Below are 17,088 nucleotides of genomic sequence, written 5' to 3' on the forward strand. Positions count from 1 at the left end.
TCATTTGTATGGGTGTCTTAGCATTTAGCCCGTGCTAATCTTAAATGCACCTTAATAAAAGGACCCCTTAAAGTCTAATTTTTTAGTCTTCTTTTCACTTTGTCCTCGTGCGGAGGTTCTTTGAAGGAAAATGTACACTCCAGTTTCTAATGGGTTTGAGTTTTGATTTTGCAGAAAATGAAAGGCCCAGAAGTGATTCTTTTCATTGAGCAGAGCAAGAGAATGGATTGCCCAGCAGACTGTCCTGAGGAGATGTACAAGCTCATGAGAGACTGCTGGACGTACAAGTAAGGAATCTAAGGCATATGTAGAAGTGTGTGTATGGGGGGGGGGGGGGGAGGGGGAAGGGTGGTGAGAGGAGTTGCAAAGACTATGTTTACTCAAATACGATCCCTTTTTTTTTTTTTTTTTCCCCTAATCCATGTTGTGATTATATTCCAAGATCTCAAGATAAATCAATTGCTCAAGTAATTTTTTTTTTCTCGAAGTGAAGAAACAGATTCCTAATTTAGAGTGACTGAAAATGTAATGGAGGGGAAAGTAGGTGTAGTTCCTTCTGACCGTGAATGAAATTACATGGAATGTCTCCTCACCATATGCTTTCATTGATTATTTTTCCAACCTGTGATAATGTTATAAGGTTGCTAGATTTTCTGGCTTTTCATTTTCTATCATATAAAGGAGACAGGTTTAAAAATAGTTTTTAGTCTTTTTTTCACTTTGCGGCAACAAAAATGTGGAATGACTTACTGGTGGAATTTAGATATTTTAAAATAGTGGTTCTTAACCTGTCCTGGGGACCCTCAGCCAGTCGGGGTTTTAAGATATCCCTAATGAATATGCATGAGAGAAATTTGCATGCCTACTACCTACTTTATAGGCAAACCTTGTTCATGCATATTCATTTGGCATATCTTGAAAACCCGACAGGCTGGGAGTCCCCAAGACAGGTTTAAGAACCACTGTTTTAATAGTTATCTTTTGTTTCAGAGTTTTAAAAACTTGATGATTTGAAAGATATTTGTTTCAGTTTTTATGGGCCTGTATATAATGCAAAGGTCAAATGTGTATTTTTCCAGGTATTCCTGGCTTCTTCATATGTAATCTGCATAGAATTTGCAAGGTATTTGCGGAATAAAAGCATTGGATTAGGTCAGATTAGATTAGATGTGGGCAGTTCAAGTGGAGAGGATAAGTACATCCTGACAGCTGACAGATGGCATTGATTCTTTTCAAAATGATTGAGGGAGACAGGGTGTAAACTCAACATAAATTACTCCTCACCAGGGCCGCCATCAGAAATTTCTGGGCCCCTTACTGAGCAATCCTATTGGGGCCCCCACGCACCCCTTCCCCCCCCGACCCCCCCTTCTACCATGGGCCGAATACACACATACTTTTCTCTGTCGCCGCACTCTTTGACCAAAAGATTTGTAAGCCTGCAACCACGTCAAGGTAGACTCTTTCAGCAGGGCCCTAACCTAACCTAACCTAAACTAATCTATATCTATCTATTCTAAACTAACATATGTCTAATACTGAACTAATAACAAACTAACAAACATCTGCATAATAAATAATAGTGCTAGTAGCTATAATTCACTTTTGAATGTAAAATCTCAGTTAACCCTTTCAGAACCATAAGGATCGTAGGCCAATTTTTGTGGTTTTGACAACATTTTTATGGTAAAAAGGGCTTGCAGATGCCAAAAAATTGATTTTTTTTGTGAAATATCATTATTTTTATTTAAAAAAATCACACTTCTGGCTTATGAACAGTGTGGCAAGTGAATCTTCTCGTCAATCTAGCAACGACGCTAATGAATGAATGTCGGAACCAGTTTGTTTACATAAAGGCAGTATCATATGGAATCCGTACATATCAAATTTAGAACTGTAGACTATCCCAATCAAAATTTATAGGATTTTAAAGTTATGGGACAAATATGTCCCTTGGTCCTGAAAGGGCTAAGGATTTCTTTTGACCTTTGTAGGCCAGAAGTAGATCACAATTGCACAATATTTTTGTAACAAGTATTAAATGTGTTTTTATAAATACTGTAAGCTTAATAAATATATCAGAAAAAACTACACATCTGAGCGCATATCTGAACATGCACATCTGTATGATCCCATCCTCCTCTGCTTGCCTATAGCTGCATCATGCATGTTAAAAATGTACGATATGTTGATATGTGCACCTTCCTTCCTTCCCATCCATCCTCCTCAGCCTGTCCTTACACATCCACAGCTGCATGTTAATGATGATGTATATGTTATGATGATAAATAAGTGCATATGAGCACATCATTAACATGCAGCTATGGATGAATATAAAAAAGAAACAATATTCTGTACAATTGTCAATTTATAAATCAGCGTCTTCTCCCCATTCTCTCTTTCCCATTTCCCTTCAGCGTCCTCAGCCCACTCTCTCTCCACTTTCCTTCAGCACACGCACATAAAAACAAGCAAGTAATTTATATCATTTTCATTCTATTCATTCATAGAAATTAAAGTCTAAATAATGCCAGTCACATAACAAAACATGATTTTACAAAAATAATTCCCTGCACAGTCAAGCCTTCAAGGATTACTAGATGTCTTTCAGCAGTTCCCCTCCCTCCCTCCCCCTTACCTTTGTGGTCAAGTCAAAAAATCTACCAACAATAAAATTTTAAAAACACAAAGCACGCTGTACGCAGAGAAAATGTTAATTATCATTTATATTCCGCGGGTTTTCAAAGAGGTCAAGGCAGATGACTTTATGCAATGTCACCTCAGTAACAACTATACAAAAATAGACAAATATTCCCCTCCCTCTTTACTAAAACGCGATAGCAGTTTTTAGCGTAGGGAGCTGCGCTGAATGCCCCACGCTGCTCTCAACACTCATGGGCTCCCTGCGCTAACAAACGCTATTGCGGTTTAGTAAAGGGCCATAGTGCAAAATATAGACAGCATATATAAATTCTCAAAGCAGACACATTTTGATCACTAAATTGAAAATAAAACCATTTTTCCTACCTTTGGTAATTTCATCAGTCTCTGGTTGCACTTTATTCTTCTGACTGTGCATCCAATATTTCTTATATTTCTTCCCTTCTTTCAGCCTCCTGTATGCTTCCTCTCCTCCAGACCTCATTCCCTCCCCAAACTTTTTCTTTGTTTCACCCTGCCCCTTCTTTCTTTTTCTCTCTCTCCATACCCCCTTTCTCTCTGTATGTCTGGTTTTCTCTCTCTCACCCTGCTCCCTTCTTTCTCTCTCCACACCCTCTTTCATTCTGTATGTCTGTCTTTCTCTCTCTCTCTTTCCGTGCCCCATTTTTCTTTGTTTCACCCTGCCCCCTTTCTTTCTTTCTGGCTTCCTGTCCCCCCTTTCTTTCTTTCTCCCTGCCCTCCCCTATGCCACCACCATTGGGAAAATGCTGCCACCGCCACTGGAGAATAGGCTGCCACTGCCGCCATCGGGAACAGGCCGTGGCCGAGTTCGCCCTGCTTCTCTTCCCCAAGGGGCCGACCAACTCTCGCCACCCGTCGTCAATTCTAATGTCGGAGAGGACGTTCTAGGCCAGCCAGGCAGTGATTGGCTGGCCCAGAACGTCCTCTCCGACGTCAGAATTGACGCGAGTGGCGAGAGTTGGCCGGCCCCACAGGGAAAAGCAGGGAGAACTTGGCGCCAGCCTGTTCCCGATGGCGGCAGTGGCACTCAAGTGGCTAAAGAGCCGCAGTTTAGATACATCTAAAACCAGCTTAGGCCTTTACCCTGCCTCTGAACGCCTAGAGCGAAAAGAGGCATTTTTGGAGGAAGGGAAAGGACAGGAGATGGGCGAGAGGTGGGCCGACCTAGCCTTAGTCATCTGGCAGCCATAACCAAAAAGGGTTGACAGGTTGCCAGACAGAACTTATACCTGTTTTGACTTGGTCTAAGTCAAAATGTATAAGTACCGTCTGGCAACCTGTCAACCCCACGATCAGCTCAGCAGCCCAGGCAACCTGTCCACCCCCCACCACAACAATCGCGGCAGGAGAGATGCCTAAACTCTCCTGCCGCGATCGTGATCTACCCCGAAACCCCCCCCCCCGATGTCCGTCAGGAGGGATCCTAAGTCCTCCTGCTGAAGACGCACCCAATCTAGTGCAGAGGGGGGTCGCAGTATATATCACCGCTGTATGTAACACTACTGTATGAACTCCGCTATATATATGCAAATTACAACAAATGTAACTTCTCTGCAATAGTAACCGACCTGAAAAATAACTTCACTGCAAATGTAGCGTCGCCGAAAATGTAAATGTAGCTATGCCAAAAAAAAAAAAATGTGTAACTTCGCTGTAATGTACAGTCTCTTCATCTGTTAACCGCATAGAATTTCCATGGTAATGCGGTATACAAAAATAAAGTTATTATTATTATTATTCCCCAGGATTCTGTAACTGGTGCTGTTTTTGACAGACGCCGGTTACAGAATCCTGCTTTTAGGCAAAGGACTGGCCCCTCCTTTGCCTAAAAGGTCTTGTTTTGGGCGTTTGGGACTTGGGCGATTTTTTGGTTGATAATATGTTTTAAGGTTAGACGTAGTGCTGTTCTGGGCGATTAAACTGCTGAACGTAGAGGTAGGCCATTCTAAAAATAAACCCTCATTTTGGACATTTTTTTTGAGAATGGATATTTCCCTGCTGCCTACTTTCAGCATTTAGGGACTTAGGCCAAAAGGGGACTTAGACATTTTTTTTATTATGCCCCTCTATGTTTCCAAGCTTATTTATCATTTGATATACCATCTATTCAAACAATAGCTAAACAGTTTACAATAGGTGTAATATAAGAAAAATATGGTAAAATAAAAAGAAAAAAAAGAAATGGAAAACAATATCAGGCATGATATAATAAAACTGGTTAAAAATATACATGAACAGACAGGGTCATTGAAAAGAACATTGGGGAATATAATTACATTGAGATACAAATAAAAGTGATAAGAGGGGAGTGGAAAATCACAAAAGGGAGGGTCACTTCCTAGGAAGCCTTTGTAGGTCTCAGCTAAAGTGTTTGTCTGTGGTTGAGGAGGAAGTGAGATCTCAGATTCTGTATACATCTCTGAAGAGAAATGTTTTAACTTTGGAGCAGAATTTTTCCAATGAGGGTTCTAGTTTAATATCCAGTGGTAGAGCGTTCCAAAGTGAAGGTGCATTAGCCGAGAAAATAGCCTTTTGGGTGATATCATAGAACAGTTCGTGGACAGAAGGGATTGCTAGTAAAGTCTGCTTATTGGATCTTAGTGTTCTGGAGGCAGAATAAGGAATCAAATGTTTATCAATAAATCCTAGAATGTGAGTTTGTTCAGTTTTGTAAGTGAGGAGAAGTATTTTAAAGGTGATGCGATGCATTATAGGTAGCCAATGGGCATCATGAAGGAGGGGGATAACATGATCAAATTTCTTAGCTTTGTAGATAAGTTTGACTGCTGTATTTTGAAGTCGTCAAATTTCTTTTTGTGTTTGCCTTGGTAGAGTGAGTTACAGTAGTCTATATGTCATATTACTAAAGAGTGGATAAGTATGTTAACAGATGAGGGGGGGGAGGGTCCAAAAGTGATATGATTGAGCGTATGAGTTTTAGTCTGAAGAAGCATTTCTGAACAGCTTAGCTGATCTGTTTGTGAAAGGTTAAGTTTTTTTCCCCAGGATTATTCCCAAAAGTTTAATTTTTGAATCCATTTGGATCAGTATGGTATCTATGCTGATTGGTAGGATAAAGTCTTCCTTTTCTGAGGTTGGGAAAAGTATGCCTTTGTTTTTAGTGATGTTCAATACTAGCATGGTCTCATGAAGCCAGGCACTGATTTTTTATCAGCTTGGTTTTTATTTCTTGAATTTCATCTGTGACTTGTGGATTGAGAGGGTGAAGTATTTGGATGTCATCAGCATAGGCGAATACCATGAATCCTATTGATTGAACAAGTGTTAGTAATGGGGCTAAGAAGATATTGAAAAGCAATGGTGATAGTATGGAGTCTTGAGGGACTCCATGATTTTGGGTGATGGTAGAAGATAATGAGTTGTCAAAGTTTACTCTATAATTATGATCCTGGAAGTATGAGGAGAACCAGTTTAGTTCCGTACCAGAGATTCCCGTGTATTGCAATCTTCTGAGGAGCAGAGTGTGATCAATCTTGTTGAAGGCTGCTGTGAGGACCAAAGATATTAATAAGTCAGATTTTCAATGATCTCTAAAGTAAAGGATAGCCATCATTAGACCGATTAGTGAGAGTTCGGTTGAAAAGTGGGGCCAGAATCCAGTTTGGTTAGGGTGGAGGGCATTGAAGAAAGTTGGTTAAATACTAACTTTTCTGTGATTTTGGACAGAAAGGGAAGATTTGCTATAGGCCAATAGCTGGAACACTGGTTTACCTGAGAGTTTGCAAATCTGAGCTTGGGAAATATTGTGGCTATTTTCCTTTTTTTTTTTTTCTCTTGAAAATTTATTGAAAATTTTATCAAAATACAAAAAAAGGAGAGAAACAAACAATCAATATCAATACCATAATCGTGGAACAATAAATGAGTAAAAACAATTATTCAAGCACAACAGAAAATTGTTAGATACATATAATCAGAGGTAAAAATATTCTATGGTGTTGTGATAAGTAGCGGGAAGATATTCAAGGAAAGAAAAAAAAGTCAGGAGAGAAGAGGGAAAAGAAAGAAAAAGAAGGGTGATGACGGAGGGCGAAAGGTAAGTAAGAAAGCAACAAGGGGTGAGAAAGAGAAGAGAGAGTCCCCCAGAGGCCAGAAAGAGAGAGAGGAAGAAGTTGGAAAGAGAGATATAAGATATAAAAGACGTTAGGCATTAACTTATGAGCGGTAAGGCATTAGAGAGAATTCAGGTATTCGGTGAACTTAGCCCATTTAATATGGACTTTAGCATTCAGGGGAATAGCAGCAGAGATCAGCATTTCACGCTTGTGTTGTAGTAGGACAGATTGGTACCAAAAGTGTACGTTTAAGGAATCAAACGATTTCCAGTTAGATAATATGAGTCGCAGAGCGACAATGAGAAGCGTGTTAAATAAGGCATAATGTGGTGTAGTTAAGTCGAGCAAAGGAGTCTCAGATTTCAATATGACCACTATAGGAGAAAAATTGAAAGTAAAATTAAAAATTTTTTGAATAATTGACCAGACATCCATCCAAAAGTTTTGTAAGCAGGGGCATTCCACAAGCATATGCAGTAAAGTACCTGGATGCAATTCCAGCATTTGTTAGCAGGCAGCAGACCTGAGACGTGTAGTTTTTGAGGTGTCCAAGTGGCTTTGTGATGTAGAAAGAACATGGATTGCATAGAGTTGGCAGATGGAATAGTTCGGATAGTTTTAGACCAAAAAACTTCCCATTGTTTATCTTGTAGATGGCAATTTAAATCTAATTCCCAAGAGTTTTGTACGGGGATATGAACGTCAGTTCGGGAGTTCAGAAGTATTTTATAGAGATGTGAAGCAACATGGCCTATTACTAGGAGTTTGGGAAACAGCGTAAGTATAGTAGGGGTTCTTAAGATTTTCAGCTGTAAGACTTTAGATTTTTTGTGGCTATTTTCCAAGGCTTGGGAATAGTTCCTGATTGCAGATTTTTATTTATCATTGCTTGAACAAATGGACCAAATATGGGGAAGTGTTTTTTAAGAATGAGGGTGGATATTGATTCCAAAGTGTTCATAGTCTTAATTGTTTGAAGGATGTCTTCTGCGGATAGTGTATTGAAATCGGTCAAAGAACTGAGAGAGAGATGAGGTTCAATGTTGGGCGAGTCAGGGTGTAGAGAGTTTGGGGATGGTTGAAGGGTATTTCTGACTGTTTTGATTTTGTCATCAAATGCGATTGCTAGGTCCTGTGCTGATGGTATGTTTGGGGAAGTTGTCTTTTTGTTGGACAGTGAGGAGAGGGTTCAGACTATGCTGTAGAGAGCAGATGAGTTACGTGCTTTTTCATTTTGTTTGGAGTAATATTCTTTCTTTCTGAATGAATGAATATTTTATAGAAAGTAGCTTTTTCCTTGAAATGGCTTAGCATAGAGGGTGAGCAATATCGTCTCTATTGGCATTCTGAGGATCCGAGTTGACGACGAAGAAGAGCTACATAATTCTTGAGAGTACCAAAGCTTCTTTATTGATGTTTGAGAAAAAATGTGTTGTTTGATAGGAGCTACAGTATCAATTAGTGTTTGAGTGGATGAGATCCAGAGTATGGATTGATCTTGTAATTCAAGTTTGGAAAAATCTTCTAAATTAAGATTCAATTGCTGAAGAAGTGAGTTTACTGTAGTCCCGGGAATTGTAAGTATGGGGAGTTGGCGGGAAAGTTTACCTGGGACTATAAGATAGGAGATTATGAAATGATCTGTACAGGGTAATGGGCTTGATTGAAGATTGATACAATTTGTCAAGGGGGTTTTAGGGGCGAGAATCATATCGATAGTATGTCCCGCTATGTGAGTAGGAGCAGAGATTAGTGGGACTAGAGAGATATCTGATATTAAAGATAAGATATCTGATGTTTGAGAATTAGATGGTATGCTGATGACATCCCCATCCTCATTCCTTTCGACCAACCAATGCTCTTAATGACAGACACACTACACAGAACTTTAGCTACAGTTATGACTTGGATGGAAGACCACAAACCGAAACTCAACCCAGATAAAACTAAATTCATCCTCCTAGAAAATAACAAAATCCCAACCATAACCAACTTAGAAATCAACTCCATCAACTAACCTTTGCAAACCACCCTAAAACTTCTAGGTATGACTATTGACAGAGGCTGCACCATGCAACCACAAATTAACAAAACAATACAGAAATCTTTCGCAGTTATGAGAAACCTTAGACAAGTCCGAAAATTCTTCGAAAAAACACAATTTCAGCTCCTAGTACAATCTCTAATCCTAAGTATCCTAGACTATTGCAACATCCTCTACCTCCCCTGCCCTGCAATAATGATTAAACAACTACAGACAATTCAGAATACAGCTCTGAGACTCGTCTACTCATTGAAAAAACATGATCACATTACTGAGGCATTCATCAATTCTCATTGGCTTCCAATCCAGGAAAGAATACAATTTAAATTCTACTGTATACTATTTAAAACTATAAATGGAGACAGCCCAATCTACCTAAACGACCGCCTCATCCAAACCACCTCTACCAGGCATAGAAAAACACACACCCCATTCACTTACTCCCCAATCAAAGAAGTAAAACGGAAAAAACTATACGACGGCCTACTGGCCACTCAAGCAGCGAAGATAGACAACCAAGTCTCCAACTTATTGACAACAACCCTAGACTACAAGATGTTCAGAAAGGAAATAAAAACTATACTCTTCAAGAAATCCCTTAATAAAGTTTAATACCATGAATACCAGGATAAAGCTTAATACCATGATAAAGCTTAACCCCCCTCTTACCATCCCCTCCCTAACCCCAGATCCTACTTTTCCCTCTCTTGGAAACCTTCTCTGATCTAACGTTGTAACCCTCATCCATAACTCTTTTTGTAATCTGCTTTGAACCAAAAGGTAATGGCGGAATAGAAATCTGTAATGTAATGTAATGTAATGTAATATATGTCAAAATGGATGTTAAAGTCCCCCTGTCTCTCTGTATTGAAAATATGATAACACCTCCCACTGACAGGACTGTAGGTGGAGGTCTCCTGCTCAGCTTAAAGGGAACAGTAATGGCAGGTACAAAGTTTCATCAAGGTTTGGCCTAAGTACCATGAGGCAAGACTAGGTTGTCACCTAGTACAGCAATTTCTGGGAGGTAGCAAAGAGTAGCTGCAGTCAAAACACAACAAAAGTCTGATAGCCATACATACTCCAAGAACTATAAGTGTAGCAAAAACAAAAAAAAGTAACATGATACCTTTTTGTTGGACTAACAATATATTTTTTGACCAGCTTTCAAAGGCAAAACACTCTTCTTAAGGTTAAATATGAGCAAGAAATGAAAATGTCAAGTGTGTGTGTGGGGGTGGGGGGTGGGGGGGTGGGGGGATGGGATGGGTGGGAGGGGGAAGATTGGCAGATAATCAATTATCCTTCCCTCTTCACAACCACTATCTTTCCTTTCAGACTGTCATTGAAATGAATTTCATGTTTTATTACACGTGGACTCAGTGGCGTAGTAAGGGGAGGGGTTGGCACCCCTCCTCCTCTACGCCCCCACCTCTTCCCACTCCTTCCCAGTTGCACGCATGCCCCCCTTCCCCCATAGTCTAGTTGTTCACTGTCACAAGTAACAACTTCAACATGCTCCTCACGACCATGTCGGCTCCCGCTGATATCACTTCCTGGTGCTGCGCATAGGAAATGACATCAGAGGAAGAGCCAACATGGTCGCGAGGAACATGAAGTTGAAGCACCCCTCTTCTTCTCCCCTCCACCTCTTCCCACTCCTCCCCCTCCCTTCCCCTGTACTTCTAGTTGCTCACCACTGCAAGCAACAACATCAACGTGCTCCTCGCGACTGCGTCAGTTTCCGGGTGCCGAGCATAGGAAGTGACGTCAGAGGGAGAGAACGCAGTAGCGAGGAGCACGTTGATGTTGGTCACGGCGGTGAACTAGAGGTACAGGAAAAGGGGGCATGCGCGAGGTAGGGGGGTCGGGGAAGGAGTGGGGGGCTGATATGACAGCAGGGGAGGGGCCCCACCATCCCAGGTACCTCTCACCCTCACTATACCACTGTGTGGAGTACATCTAAGTCTGGCTTTGGATGTCCTGAGAATATATCCAAAATCCAAGGTCCAAAAATGTCCATAATTGAAACCATTAAACGTCCAAAATTATTTTCTGAAAATCACTTACTTGGACATCTCAGCCAGGACATCCAACCTTAGGATGCCTAACTTTTTTTAGTCATTTTTGACCACAAAAATGTCCATGTTGAAAATGTCCAAATCCAAATCATTTGGACATGGGAAGGGCCTGCATTGTAATAAACTGATCACACAGATATGCCAACAGAGCTGTGGGCACATTACAGGGCACTGCTTTGAACTTCATATAAAGGGTGCTAAAAATACAACTCTCCATAATCCCCTTATAATCTATGGTGAGCCCTGCAAAACTCCCCCCAAACCTACTATACCCACCTGTCTACCATCCAATAGTCCTTATGGATGCAGGTGGCATACTATATAGCATTATAGTATGATTTTGATGGGCTCACCCTTTCTACCATAAAAGTAGTGGTTAGAGTGGCTTTTGGGTCTGGGTCCTTTTCTCTATGGCTCACTAATCCACTCATCAGGCTACTTAAGACACCTGAGTGATGCTCTACTAGGATTTCCCATACTAGGTGCTGCGGTTCTAAAGGCAGATATTCAGTATATTGTTTCATTCAGATTTTTGAGGGATGGGAGGGGGTCAGTGACCACTGGTGGAATGTGGGGGGAGTCATTACTTAATCTCTCCAGTGGTCATCTGGTCAGTTTGGGTACCTTTGTGGCACTTAGATGCTTCAAAAACAGGTCTAGCTCCGGAATTCTAAGTTCCATCCTGGACGTCCTGAGGTAAACTGGAGAGAGAACAGGAAGTATCAAAAAGAATGTCACCGTGTGGTTCGAAAAGCCAAAAGAGAGTATGAAGAGAGACTAGCCAGGGAAGCACAAAATTTCAAACCGTTCTTTATATATGTTAAAGGGAAACAGCCGGCTAGGGAGGAGGTGGGACCACTGGATGACAGAGATAGGAAGGGAGCGGTTAAGGAAGAGAAAGAGGTCACAGAAAGACTTAACATGTTCTTTTCATCTGTATTCACAAACGAAGACACAACCAACATACCGGAACCTGAGCAATTCTTCAATGGAAATCAAGCACAAAAGTTAGCATCCATAGAAGTGAGCCTTGATGATGTGCGCAGACAGATAGAAAAACTAAAAACTGACAAATCCCCGGGTCCGGATGGAATCCATCCAAGGGTGCTGAAGGAACTAAAGGAGGAAATAGCGGAACTACTACAGCAAATTTGCAACCTATCTCTGAAAACAGGTGTGATTCCGGAGGATTGGAAGATAGCCAACGTTACGCCCATCTTAAAAAGGGATCAAGAGGAGACCCGGGAAACTACAGACCGGTGAGTCTGACCTCTGTTCCGGGGAAAATGGCGGAAGCACTAATAAAAGAAAAAATTGATGAACATTTTGAAAAACACGAACTTCTGATAACCAGCCAACATGGTTTCTGCAGGGGGAGATCGTGTCTGACCAACTTATTGCACTTCTTCGAGGGAATTAACAAACAGATGGACAAAGGAGACCCCATAGACATCATATACCTAGATTTCCAGAAAGCCTTTGACAAGGTGCCTCATGAACGTCTACTCCGGAAACTGAAGAACCATGGGGTGGACGGAGACGTGCATAGATGGATCAGAAACTGGTTAGCGGGTAGGAAACAGAGGGTAGGGGTGAAGGGACACTACTCAGACTGGAGGAAGGTCACGAGTGGTGTTCCGCAGGTCTCAGTGCTCGGGCCGCTGCTATTTAATATATTCATAAATGATCTAGAAACAGGAACAAAGAGTGAGATAATAAAATTTGCGGACGACACCAAACTATTTAGTGAAGCTCGGACAAAGGAGGACTGTGAAAAATTGCAAAGGGACTTGGACAAATTGGGGGAATGGGCAGAGAGATGGCAGATGAAGTTCAATGTTGAGAAGTGTAAAGTATTGCATGTGGGAATCAGAAACCCGAGGCACAGCTATACGATGGGAGGGATGTTATTGAATGAGAGTACCCAAGAAAGGGACTTGGAGGTAATGGTGGACATGACAATGAAGCCGACGGCACAGTGCGCAGCGGCCGCTAAGAGAGCGAATAGAATGCTGGGGATAATCAAGAAGGGTATTACAACAAGAACGAAAGAAGTTATCCTGCCGCTGTACCGGGCAATGGTGCGTCCGCATCTTGAGTACTGCGTGCAGTATTGGTCACCATACCTTAAGAAGGATATGGTGTTACTCGAGAGAGTTCAGAGGAGAGCGACACGACTGATTAAGGGGATGGAAAGCCTCTCATACGCTGAGAGATTGGAGAAACTGGGTCTCTTTTCCCTGGAGAAGAGAAGACTTAGAGGGGATATGATAGAGACTTACAAGATCATGAAGGGCATAGAGAGAGTAGAGAGGGACAGATTCTTCAAACTTTCAGAACATAAAAAAACAAGAGGGCATTCGGAAAAGTTGAAAGGGGACAGATTCAAAACGAATGCTAGGAAGTTCTTCTTTACCCAACGTGTGGTGGACACCTGGAATGCGCTTCCAGAGGACGTTATAGGGCAGCGAACGGTACTGGGGTTTAAGAAAGGATTGGACAATTTCCTGCTGGAAAAGGGGATAGAGGGGTATAGATAAAAGATTACTGCACAGGTCCTGGACCTGATGGGCCGCCGCGTGAGAGGACTGCTGGGCGCGATGGACCTCAGGTCTGACCCAGCGGAGGCATTTCTTATGTTCTTATGTTATGTTTGATTATCACCACAAGATGTCTAAGTCTAAGCCCACCCTGAACATGTCTTCAACATGCCCCCTTGAGGTTTGGATGCATTTCAGCTGGGACGTCTCACAAGACATTCAGAAAGATGGTTTTGAAGATTGGCACATAGACACCCTGGCGATTAGGATGTCCAAGAGCCCCATAGTTTGATATTGTTATTTCTTGCTCGTATTCGACTTGAAGAAGAGGGTTTTGCCTTCAAAAGCTGGTAAAAAATATATTGTTAGTTCAATTAAAAGATATCACCTGATTTTCCTTTCTTTTTTTGTTCTATTTCTATTTATTACTTTTCAAGTGAAATAACACCACCACACTATAGTAAATGACATAGGAACTGTATATGAAGGCAATCAGAATCACATCTGTCACTCTGTGCAGGTTACACTTCTTCATGATCAAATGCTGGCATCACAAATAGAGCAGTTACACAATCATGAAAGAGTGGTTTTACAATTTTGGTTGCAGCATAGTCACATTCATTGTCAATACTGTACTTGATTAAATCAGCAACCAACTGATAACGTTTTACTTTCTATCAACCTTAAGGTGTCTCCCCTCTCCCTCTGAGATATACTGTGGAATTTGGCCCCAAATTACTTACGTGAGATTACTACCTTAGATAACTTTAAGTCTAGCTTAAAAACTATGCTATTCAAAGATGCATTTGCAATGTAACCGTCCTTTTAAGGATGTTTTAAACTCTTCAGTACCCAGTATCCTGTATCGGTTTTTAATTTTAATTTACTGTTTCCCCACCCTCTCGTACTTCCCTATTTTTGGTTTTTCCTATCAACGATTGTAGTTCTTCCCTTTCCTCGGGACTGATTCTATGCAGGACGTCAATCTCGATGGCTGCCTAAGAAGCTACTGAGAATCGTGTACCAGTGTCCTATACAGAATCATGTCTATCTGAAAGGACAGATGTCTTACCACCTCAATTCTCTAACCGGCACTCATGTCAACCGACGCCAGTTGAGAATCACACCTATCTTTGCCAAGGGATCCCCTGCCATCAATCGAGCCTGCAGGACTCCACAAAACTGTGGCTTCATGGAGTCCTGCCAACTCAGCTGGTTGGGGGAAAATACTCCTGCCGTGATCAGCTTAGCCACCTGCGGCAGAGGACCCCCCTATACCCACCCCTCAACATCTGTGATCTGCAGGAGGGATGCCCACTCCCTCCTCCCTACCATCCCTTGATCCCCTGACACCCCCTACATCCAATCGGCAGGAGGGATGCTCATTTCTTGATGCCACCGGGCCCTCTTGATCCCCCAATATCCCACTCCAACAGCCCCAAACACCCGACTCTGACACCCCCTGAACCCTCTGACACCCCACCTCAACACCCCCCTCCGAACCCTCCTGTACCTTTAAAAGAAGACTGGAAAGAGGGATGCCAAGTCCCTCCTGCTGACAGGCCTGCCTCTTCCAGAATAACGGGCATTCCCCTTCCCAGTGCATCCACCAAGGAGGGACCTAAGGCCCTGTTTGGCCCAGATACCTAAGGGAAGACCTGGTCACATGTTTAAAGAACTGTATGTGTAACTCTGTTGTATTGTGTTTTACAGAGAACCAAGTTGCCTGGGGGTGGATATGTGATGGGTAATACTGCTCGGCTCAGTCACATGATCACACTCAGGCAGTGACTCGCCAAGGGGGGTGGGGTGACTGGATCCACCCCAGGTGCAGCTCCTAGGAGGTGCTCCTCCGATCCCTTTATTATATGGCAGGGTGTTAAAAAATGATCGACCCCGGGTGTCACATATCCTAGTTACGCCACTGCATGTCAGTAAATCTTTCAAAAAACCTAGTTATTGTCATCATCATAGTTATTACTGCACCAGAAGAGATCATCTCTTTCTCGTGGGCCACCTTGACCAGAAATTTCAGTAAGCTTCTGTTGAACTATCCCTCAACAAAAGGCCTTTGATACAAACGTACTTTCAACACTATGTTTACATATATCGGCACAAAGACATGGAACAAACTCCCATCAACCGTCAGATCTGAACCGAACAACCTCACGTTCCAGAAGAAACAAAAGACTTATCTCTTCAATACCATATCCACCTAGAAAACTGACCCTTGAGCTTACAAAACGCCTTACAACCTCTATGACACTATGTACACAGTCAGCCACATGACACTGGACTATAAGTTACAGCCACCTTCTGTCTCATAGCACCACTGTTTTGTTATTTGTCTCCTATAATATCCTTGTACTGTACTAAATTGTCTCTCTTTAATTTGTACTGTAAGTCACCTTGAACCTATTTAGGCACAGTGTGACTCATAAATTTCAGATTATATTAGATTAGATCTTCACTGCCATCTAAGGCATTGGCTATGCCTGTTTTCAAGAAACATTTCCTGGGTCTAGATTCCTGGGTCTAGACGAAGCCACTCTTCCTTCACCCATTTTAGAAGGTGGTTTTCTGGATTTTGCCTATAATCACCCTTTGTGTAAGTCATCTAATATAATAAAATGCTAGGCCGCGCATGCGCACTAAAAAAAACGTGTTCCCTGATCTGTCTGGGTTTTTTTAGTGCGCATGCGCGGGTTGTACGTCACCAAACTCGGCAACGCAAGCCATGTCCGCCGTCGGCCTCGAGCTCCTGGGGGCCGGCGGCTCGAGTCGCCCAGCCGGTGCTGAGTCCCCCCCACTCCCACTTCAGCTGGCACGGACGGTTTGAGAATGAGGGAGAGAACAACGCAGCCAGACGGACCGCGGGAAGGGAAAGGGGGGGAAGGTTTCGAGGGAGCCGGCTGGCCGCATAAATTATTTTAATTTGAAATCTGCCGCCGTCGCCGCGGCTCCTCTCTCATCTTCCGACATAATATAAGTGCAGCTCATGAGAGGAGCCGCGGCGGCAGCTTTGAAAACGGCTCCCTTAGTTCGCTGCATTTTTTTTTTAAAGTTTAAAACTGCCGCCGTGGCTCCTCTCACGATCCCGGCCTGTGTCAGAGAAGGCTTCCGACGCAGGCCGGATCGTGAGAGGAGCCGCGTAGGCATCTTTAAACTTAAAAAAAAATCCAGCAAAGAACTAAGGGAGCCGTTTTATCTCCATGCTGCTACGAAGGAACAGGTGAGGGGGAGGGAAATGCTGATGCTGATGCACAGGGAGCAGGCAGGCATGGCAGGCAAGCAGGGGAAGAGGGAAAGGGGCTGCTTTGGGGGTAGGGGTGTGCTGGGGGCACATAGCAGTCATGGGCAGGGGATCACAGAACAGGCAGGCATGGCTCAACAAGGGGAGAGGGAAAGGGGGCTACTTTGGGGTGAGGGGTTTCCTGGGCCAGACAGCAATCATAGGGGGGAAACAGAAAGGGGCCACGGAGCAGGCAGGCAAGGGGGCAGGGGCATTGGGAAACGGGGCTGCTTTGGGGGGAAGGGTGTTCTGGGGGCACACACCAATCATGCCGGGGAAGAGAAGGGGGCCACAGAGAGATAGGCAGGCATGGCGCAAGACAGAGACACAGACAGAAAGAATGACAGACAGACAGACAGCATCCAAGCACAGA

At 42.8% G+C, this 17,088-nt stretch overlaps 1 protein-coding gene across 1 annotated transcript in view; it reads left to right on the forward strand.

Annotated features, from left to right (window-relative positions):
* LOC117365392 (tyrosine-protein kinase ZAP-70) overlaps positions 1-17,088 on the forward strand; it is a 128,515-nt gene that overhangs the window by 82,829 nt on the left and 28,598 nt on the right. The window contains exon 14 of the mRNA XM_033955789.1: positions 175-287. Coding sequence (XP_033811680.1) covers positions 175-287 — 113 coding nt within the window. The remainder of the gene's footprint in view (positions 1-174; positions 288-17,088) is intronic.

The sequence above is a fragment of the Geotrypetes seraphini genome, chromosome 8 (assembly GCF_902459505.1).
Source record: "Geotrypetes seraphini chromosome 8, aGeoSer1.1, whole genome shotgun sequence".
Taxonomy (NCBI): domain Eukaryota; kingdom Metazoa; phylum Chordata; class Amphibia; order Gymnophiona; family Dermophiidae; genus Geotrypetes; species Geotrypetes seraphini.